The sequence below is a fragment of the Tachysurus vachellii genome, chromosome 16, assembly GCF_030014155.1.
Source record: "Tachysurus vachellii isolate PV-2020 chromosome 16, HZAU_Pvac_v1, whole genome shotgun sequence".
NCBI classification, from domain to species: Eukaryota; Metazoa; Chordata; class Actinopteri; order Siluriformes; family Bagridae; genus Tachysurus; species Tachysurus vachellii.
Genome location: NC_083475.1, coordinates 12,704,029 through 12,712,779, shown reverse-complemented (window position 1 = coordinate 12,712,779; position 8,751 = coordinate 12,704,029). Strand labels below are relative to the sequence as shown.

At 36.7% G+C, this 8,751-nt stretch overlaps 1 protein-coding gene across 1 annotated transcript; it reads right to left on the bottom strand.

Moving 5' to 3' along the window:
* Nucleotides 1-2,705: 2,705 nt before the first annotated feature.
* On the bottom strand, nt 2,706-7,550 carry nots (nothepsin). Its single transcript, XM_060889604.1, has 9 exons — nt 7,413-7,550; nt 7,082-7,262; nt 6,676-6,793; nt 6,289-6,407; nt 5,751-5,950; nt 5,060-5,179; nt 4,333-4,480; nt 3,173-3,271; nt 2,706-3,069 (listed from the first exon to the last, which is right to left on the bottom strand). Exons 1-9 carry the CDS (start codon nt 7,472-7,474, stop codon nt 2,881-2,883), a joined length of 1,236 nt encoding a protein of 411 aa, XP_060745587.1. The 5' UTR covers nt 7,475-7,550; the 3' UTR covers nt 2,706-2,880.
* Between the last annotated feature and the right edge of the window lie 1,201 nt (nt 7,551-8,751).

Genomic DNA, 8,751 nt, shown 5'->3' with positions numbered 1-8,751 from the left:
CTTGGATTATCTCCAAGAGGATAGAGGGGAGCTCAAGCCCCAGCAGGGTCCAGGACTCTTCCTGCTTCTATCACACAGAGAGACAGCTGCTGCAGCACACACACATGGAAATGTAAAGATACACAGGAAAATTAATCAATAAATGCAAGGTGATTGCAACTGTCTCAATTTTAAAAACACACAGCTTTACTGCCATTTGACACTTCTAAGAATACATCATAAAGTTTTTCTCAGTTTGCTGCACATTACAGTGTGTGTATCAGTAAGAATACCCACATCATGGCTTTACAAGTAACATAACTGTATCCAGTATTAATAAAGTCAAAAATTCGGTGATAGAGATACCATTTGTGTCCCACTCATATTTCAAATATGTTTCATTCATTCATCCATTCACTATCAGTACCACTTTACACTTGTCAAAGTTGAGCTGGATCCAGATAACACTGGACTCAGTGCAGGCAGATTCAACCCTGATGGGATGCTATTGCACATACACAATTTTTTTGTTGCCAGTTCACAGAGAATCTGGAGGATACCCATGCACTGAGCTGTAGGTCGTTTTTTGTTGGCTATGTACTACCTCTGCTCAGGCTGAGGACAGCAGCAGGCTGCAACCACATCTCTTCGTCTGTGTTGACGTGCTGTGTAGGCTGAGGGCGAGACGCTGATGGCTTCCTGTGACGTTGTTCCTGTTTTTGAAATGTTTTCCAGGATATTTTCACCTATATCAGCATTTAAATTTAAACCATTTTTATTATCATCCATTTCTGCTTTTTTATTTTTATCTGTTCTGCTTCTTCTAAACATTATCATTACTATCAATGTCCACAAACACTTTGAATGATTACATCCATAAGTAGCACTCCAATAAAAAATGCACTTACATCAGCCTTCAAAAACAATGAACTGACAGAAACCATAAAAAACTGAACCAAGAAAACCGACACATTTGATCCTTCAGAACATTGTTTTCATTTGTTTCCATTGTTTCAGAACGTCCTCATTCATTTAGCGTTGATCTTATTTACCAAATTTTGTGGTTTTGCTAATTCTGTGCTACAAATATAACTCTAATTAACACTGGAATTATTGGCAGCTTGCTGTGGTATTAATGAATACCGCTCAGGACTGCATAGTTATACAACAATAATACACATGGAGGTGATAACAGACCTCTGAGTTGAGCATTTTCTTGTGTTAGTAAAGCAGAATTGTGGAATCACCATAAAAATGAATCAGGCTGATTCGACTCAGTCACAGTATTTACTGAACTAAGATTGCACTAAACAATCATTGTAGAAACATTAGTTTCATATCTATTCTGACAACTAACATGTCTGTCAGTCTGAGAGAGGAGTTCAAATCTGTTACCAAGCCAGTAAATAGCTGTCAGGTTAGTAACAACATTACAGACATATAATGATGATGTTTTGAGTCTATAAAATGTAATAACACTGTATTTTAAAAGCAATGATGAAATTACTTTAAAGTCAAAATACAGAGCACGATTTTCCACTTTAACAGCTTCTCCTTTAGCTTTGCTTGTTGTATTTTCCAGAGTTCACTAGCTAATGTGTCCACCATGTGGACAGGATGAGTATTTCAATGGAACCTACAGACATAAGGTCCCAAGCAGGGATAAAATGGGTAGGTTGCATCAGGAAGGGCATCCAGGATAAAAACCTGTGCCAATTAAAAATATGTGGACCAATTGATGCGCTGTGGTGACCAGGAACAGGGGACAGAATAACAACATATCAGGACCTTGCACCATCATCTATGAAATTCTACAACACCAATCAGGAATAATTAAGAGATTACCTGTGACTTTAACCGACTGACTCTCCACAATGTGAACTGTTTATATGATTATTTAATCTTATTTGTCTCTGCTAGTTTTCTGTGGCATCATTGGATCCATCTGTTTAGTTTCTACGAACTGTCACAGAATACCTACCCATTCCTGTCCTGACTAATTGTACCATGTCCCAAGACTCAATCCTACTTTTTGTGTTCATGCGATGGCCTGATGTGGTGGTGTAAAGTGGATAAATGGAGTCAGAGCAATTTGTGAAAGAATTGAAGTATAACATTGCAATGTTATACTTTGTATATTAAATATTAAGTGGGCAACTTTTCGGCATCCACACTAAACATTTGATTCTGGTTACAGTGGTTCTGGTTAATGTAGAATATACTGTAAATGACTATTCTAGAATATGTTGTGTATTTGAGTATTTCATTGATGCCAATCACTTGTGAGTCCTAACTAGGTTGATGGCTATGAAACATGATTAATAAATAATAAATAATGATAAACATACGTTAAAAGGTATAGCTAAACTTTCAAATTAAAATATCTTTGTGTGCATTAAAAGGCTACGACCATTCATTAGACAACACTAGTCAGGAGACACAGGCAAACTGGCAGCGAAAACAGAAATAATTCCTGATTAATATGCATACAGGACACACCAGTATAGCTTCAGACGAATAGCTTCAAATAAATAATCTGAATTACATCCAACTACATTTAAGAAACAGCCCTCATTTTTTTACCAAATAGACAGAAATTCCTCAAATCTTGTGTTAAACATTATTCTGCTAATCATTTAAAGCATATGATTCAGTAACTACATTTAAACTAATAAGAAATGTATACAGTTAGTGAGAGTGAGGACTCATTGACAGATGCTGGGAGATTAAATATAAGTTTAATTATTCATTTATTAGTCATCACAAAATGTCAAATGTCAATCGCCTTGCCTTTCAAAGCTGTGAAAAAACTGACTGCATTCAAAGAAATGATTTTAAAGATTAAATATTTCAGTGTTCTGCTCTTGAGAACCAGGAAGCGATGGAGCCCAACATCCACTGCTACTGAGTGGAGACACTTTTGACCTTGTCAGAGAGTTGAGCAAAGCCAACCCGGTCCTCACCTCTGTCATAGATACTGTAAACCTCTGAGAGGAAAATGTCCCCAAGAATCCAGACAGGTCCAAATGGAGACGAGATATCTGTCCCTTGAAAGCCGCTTATGCAAATTTCTTTTCCATTTATTGTATCCTAAACATGGAATTGAGAATTGTAATATTAAATGTATGTACCATGTATTTAAGTATGTGTACAGTATATACACTGAGTGTGTATGTGTGTGTGTTACACTCACTCTGCGGATGTATGTATCTGCAGAAAAGACATACTCTACTCTGTTAAGTACAAAAGACACCACAGGCAAACTGCTGATCCTGGAGCAATCAACCAGATACTGTAATCCAAAACATGATTTCATTAATGTGAGTGATATGTTAGCTCCACAAGGAATAAAACACCATGGGTTGTGCTGTCATAAGAAAATAATTGACATGCATGGCATATATGATGACCCTGTTGCCAAAGTGATTTTTCTATACCAGCATGCCCCAAAGTGTTTTACTGGTGTCTATTACCACAGTGGTTTGTCAACATTTCGTGATTTTGTATTAATTAAAGAATGACACGTCATACTTTTTATGCATCTATAATTACATTTGATGTTGTGGAATGTCCAACTTAAGCTAGGTTAAAGTAAATGTTTTCTGTAAATGTTAAATAAACATCTCTTTATTCAGATATATATAGAGTGTCCATGATATGAGTCACTATGAATGAGCTGTTACAATATAAACATGTTTACTAGAATGAGAGCATTAATACATACCTGTAATTATAGCCAGAATTATTGTCAAGGCTGTTGTTATAGGAAATTAATCAGCACCCTCTGTCTAGATTTGATCAACAGTGCAATGTTATAAATCTAATTAATAGAACAGTTCCTTAGTTATTTTACTTGTAATCTGTCGTGGATGTTGGTGTATTTTCTTTAGAGGGTGTTTGATTTTGCTGCTCAGAGATGTAGGAAATAATAAAAAGACACAATGCGGCATTGTAACCTGAAGGTCATGTGCTCATTCTCTCTCAAGGTGCCAGTACACAAAAAGAAACAAAAGGTCTGTTTATGCAAAGACAGCCCTGATGAAGTGCTGGCAGGAGAGAGTGTATTGTCAATGTAACATCACAGATCTATATTTTAAAATATTATTTTCAATGCAAACAACTTGTTAAGATAGATCCACAATGTTGAACCTTCCTCCACATTACCACACAGACTTACCTTCACAAAATGACCTGTTCTTCACAGTGGAGAAAGTAAAAAAAGTTGAACAGACTATAGATAATGACAGGCAGTTTTTTAACCACTTGTAAATGTCTTTCAAGTTCTTTCAAGTTTTCACATGGCATGGTGTTGTAAACAAAAATTTGTATCCTTTAATCCAAAGTAAATCTCACCTCTCCTATTGCAGTAGGTGTAGCTCCAATGAGCTGCTGAAGGATCAGGATGTACGCTGTTGGCCCGGTGAAGAGAGTCGTTCCCGTGTCAACAATCGCTTGGCAGCTGTGTGAGTGACAGAAGGTAGCACTTCCCTGAACCATGACTCTAAAAAGAAATGGGGGAAAATTAAGTGCTGATATATAGTGCCACATTGTGTGTGTGTGTGTGTGTGTGTGTGTGTGTGTGTGTGTGTGTGTGTGTGTGTGTGTGTGTGTGTGTGTGTGTGTGTGTGTGTGTGTGTGTTAGGTAAGGAATAAAACATGATGGAACATGCTGTCATAAGAAAATATCAATCCTGACAAAGGTGAATATTTTTCAATCTCAACCTGCTTTATGTCTCTTATACTACACAAATGAGTCTTTAATAATGATGCATCAAAGGTTTAACAATTTATCATTATAAAAAGATAAATTAATAATCCAATAATAAGACAAAAATGAAATGAAAATTCAGCTTGTCATATTACAAATCTCTGTGAGTTTTTTTTAATATCATAGAAACAGTAATACTTTAGAGAGAGTGCAATAAAAGAAGACTTTGTTATTTGTCTTGCAACTGCCAGAGATGCTGCTATAGAATATTAATCAGATTTGGAAACTATCAAATCTAACATTTATAAGCCATTTTTCCACTGTCATTTTATTTATATATCTTTGTAGTGTATGATTAAGCAATAAACTTACGCATCTATTTTGATCTGCCAATAGCCTTTTAGAGTGACTGGGAGCCAGTTAATGGGAGGAATAAAGAGCTCTTCATCCATACCTCCCAGCAACAGTTCACCTCCCAGACTGCTGCCATTCCTGCAAAACACAATCCATATCTTTGAGTCAGCTTGTGAGTCTGTGGGGTCTGAGGATTGATCTAAACATCTAGACATCTGTACCACTAACTTTAGTGTTTCCTTTCACTCATTTTTAGTAATGTTTTGGAACATCAAAGCATCACACTAATGCATTTGTTAATCTCTTACTGCAGTTCTTACTGCATTCTCACAGAATCAATGGATTTTTTAATCCATTTTTATTATAATGTGGCTACGATACGATAAGAGCCGTGTTGTTATTCTAAAATGAATCACCCAAACAAGACTGGAGAATGCAATGTCATTGTGGCAATGTAATGTGACTAATATCTAATATAGTATAGTATTAAAAAAGAAAAGAAAATAGAAAAGTAAGTCAGCAATTCTCAACCATTAGTATCATAGAAGTTAATATTAAAGAATCATCAAATCATATAAAAGCAATGCCATAGATTGTTACAAATAACCATATAGGAAATCTTTTACCAGTTTACCACTATTTGGCACGTGGAAATGGTCTCACTATTACACAGTCTCAGTTTCTCTCGTTACAGCATGTCCATGCTCACTTGCTGAGGTAGAAGGAAAACATGGGCTTTTCCACTTTGTTCTGCTTCATCATGTTGTCAAATACAGGTGCTCCCAGCTCCTCCCCCAGCAATGGATAACTAAGGCCCAAAACCCCATCGAACTTGGTCATGACGAAGGCCATGCCTGGCTCGTACACTGACTCCCCAAACATTTGATCCGGCAGAATCATAGAGCCCACCTACAAAACATGGCACCATTACACAATACACACTCAACAGAGGTACACAATATCCCTATAAACTGAACAACAAAACAAGCTGAACTAATAAATAAATAAATAAATAAATAAATAAATAAATAGAATAAAGCAAGTCTACCATGAATAAAATAATTTAGCATTTGTTGAGATTTTTTATAGTCAGTATCAGTCCACATTCCTAAATAACACATAATGGTCCCATTAGAATGCCTTATTAATACAGTTATTAACTTAAACCTCTATTGTCTTCTGTACAGTACAGCAGTGTTACCAGGCCTTATTTATTAGCGTCCTGTTTGCAGCATCTGTGGCTTTACCGTCAGCTTATCTTTAGCCATCACGCCCAGTAGGTGTCCAGAGCCATAGTGAATGCCAAAGATTCGACCATCATGAATGTAGGTGCTCGACTCCACTGCCTTGAACCTGTGATGTGTAGCTGTGCCAGGACAGAAACACAGTGACCGGTGACCCAAAATCAAAAGTCACTAGCATGAAAAAATATGAACTGATTTGGCTCAATGAGACACGAGCTCTCTCGCTGTGTACATATTACACATTGAAATTAAACAAATTCACAGTACAGAAAACGCTATCATTACCAGTACAAAAGCTCAACAATTGGGATAATCATTAAGGTAAACTTGAAGTGAAACATTAAAAATGTTTAGGAATCATTTTGAAACAAATAAAAATGTGTTCATTACCACATGCTTGACTGACACAGTAAGATGAAGGCACCCACAAATCAGCAGATCCAGTGTCAAAGATCACAGTGAAGTTCTGCTCTGGGGTTCCCAGGCTGATCTGTCCATAGTACTGTGCCTTCACAACATACCATTCAACATATGTGCTTAGTTATACTGGGCTGAAATAGACATCAGAATTACGCCAGTATGCAAAGCTTAAGAGAAGTATGAGTATTTGTAGCCCACTAATTCAAAGTGGATCTATTGCTGGAAGTCATGTATATGTTACAACAGAAGTAAATGGACTATCTGCTCCACTGTTTAAAAATATTTATTACGTCATGGTCTCAGCCAGTCATTAGAGCCAATAATAATTTCTGGAAAATGAGCCCATGATGACTTTGCGTTGTTTTAAAGCACTCACATCCATGAAGTTGAAGAGTCTCTCCGCTGCTTTTCCTGGTTTCAGAGATTCTAAGCTAGACGGATAACAGTGGGCATATCGGCGAGAGAAAGCATCCACCTGATGTTCCTTCAGAAAGTCCATCAGCTGGTTAGTCGCTCTTAAATGACTCCTCAGAGTGGACATCTTCATCAGTGGCACCCTTAGTTCCATATGTGTATCAACAATTATTCGATTAATATTGAACATTACCTATAACTTTGGGGATCACAGTTGTTTCTGTTTTTCCATGATCATAGACAAGTCCTTAACTCTTAAATCACTACACAACACATTTTGAATATTTTCTTACCTCACGAGGCCATAAACAGAGCACAGGGATAAGAGCAGCAGCAGTATTTGCTTCATCTTCATTATTTGTCAGTGTCTATTTCTCTTAGAAGGTCATATAACACTTTCATACAGAACAAGTGACCCAGAGGACATTAGCTCAGCTGAGAACCACTGGACTATGCCAGCCAGTCTCAACAGTGTTAAATAAACATTGGACTAATTTCAGGTGGTCATGACATTGAACACTGTATTCTGCATACTTAAACATGGCACACAAAGTAATTAATCAATAGATATTAAAAGGCAAATAATAATATGTTCTAACCAGCTCTAACAAATTAATGAGTCAGTGCTTTTGTTTACACACAAACTATCATAAGAGGCCCAGCATTATTTCTGAGGAGCAAAACGGTTTTATTAAGTAATGGCATTTATATTTTAATACTCGCACTCTTTTAAATATAATTCATACAGTACATTGTGATTTCAATGGATGCTGAAAAGCATTTGATAGGGTAGAGTGGGAGTATTTATTTGCTGAATTAAAAAAATTGTTTTTAGTAATAAATGTATTAGCTGGGTGAAATTACTTTATACATCACCTCAAGCCAGCATTCAAACAAACAATGTGCACACAGAGTATTTTCCATTGAAACGTGGGACACGTCAGGGCTGCCCTCTCTCTCCATCTTTATTTGCCTTGGCCATTGAACCATTGGCCATTTCATTACAATCCTCTACGTTATTTAAAGGTGTCATTAGGAACAGCATTGAACACAGATTATCATTGTATGCAGTTGATTTGTTGCTCTATGTATCTGACCCTGTATCTGGTCTGCCTGGTATCTTGTCCACTCTTGATACATTCAGCTCCTTCTCTGGATATAAATTACATTTTCAGAAGAGTGAATGCTATCCAGTCAACACAAATGCTTTGCAACTTAAGCATCTGGACATGCCCTTCAAAATCAGTCTCACTGGATTTAGTTACCTTGATATTAATGTGACACGTAAATTTTCAGGTCTTTTTTCTGCAAACTTTACTCCACTCGTAACTAAAATGAAGTCTGACCTTCATAGATGGAATAGTCTGCCTTTGTCTCTGATTGGGAAGATTAATGCTATTAAAATGAATGTTCTACCTAAATTTCTTTTTTTCTTTCTAACAATCCCACTGTTCTTACCTAAACATTTCTTTGACTCATTAGAAAAAAACGATTAATGCTTTCGTTTGGTCTGGGGGATCTCCCAGGGTGCGTAAGTCATTACTCCAGAGATGTAAGTCTAGCGGTGGTCTGGCACTACCAAATTTTAAGTTTTATTACTGGGCAGCACACATCCATAAGATACGGTACTGG

Coding starts and splice junctions, on each gene's coding strand:
- nots (XM_060889604.1), bottom strand. CDS start 7,474: ATGAAGATGAAGCAAATACTGCTGCTGCTCTTATCCCTGTGCTCTGTT. Junction 5,951..6,288: donor TGGCTAAAGATAAGCTGACG/GTAAAGCCACAG, acceptor CATGTTTTGTAG/GTGGGCTCTATGATTCTGCC. Junction 4,481..5,059: donor TGGCAGATCAAAATAGATGC/GTAAGTTTATTG, acceptor ATTTCTTTTTAG/AGTCATGGTTCAGGGAAGTG.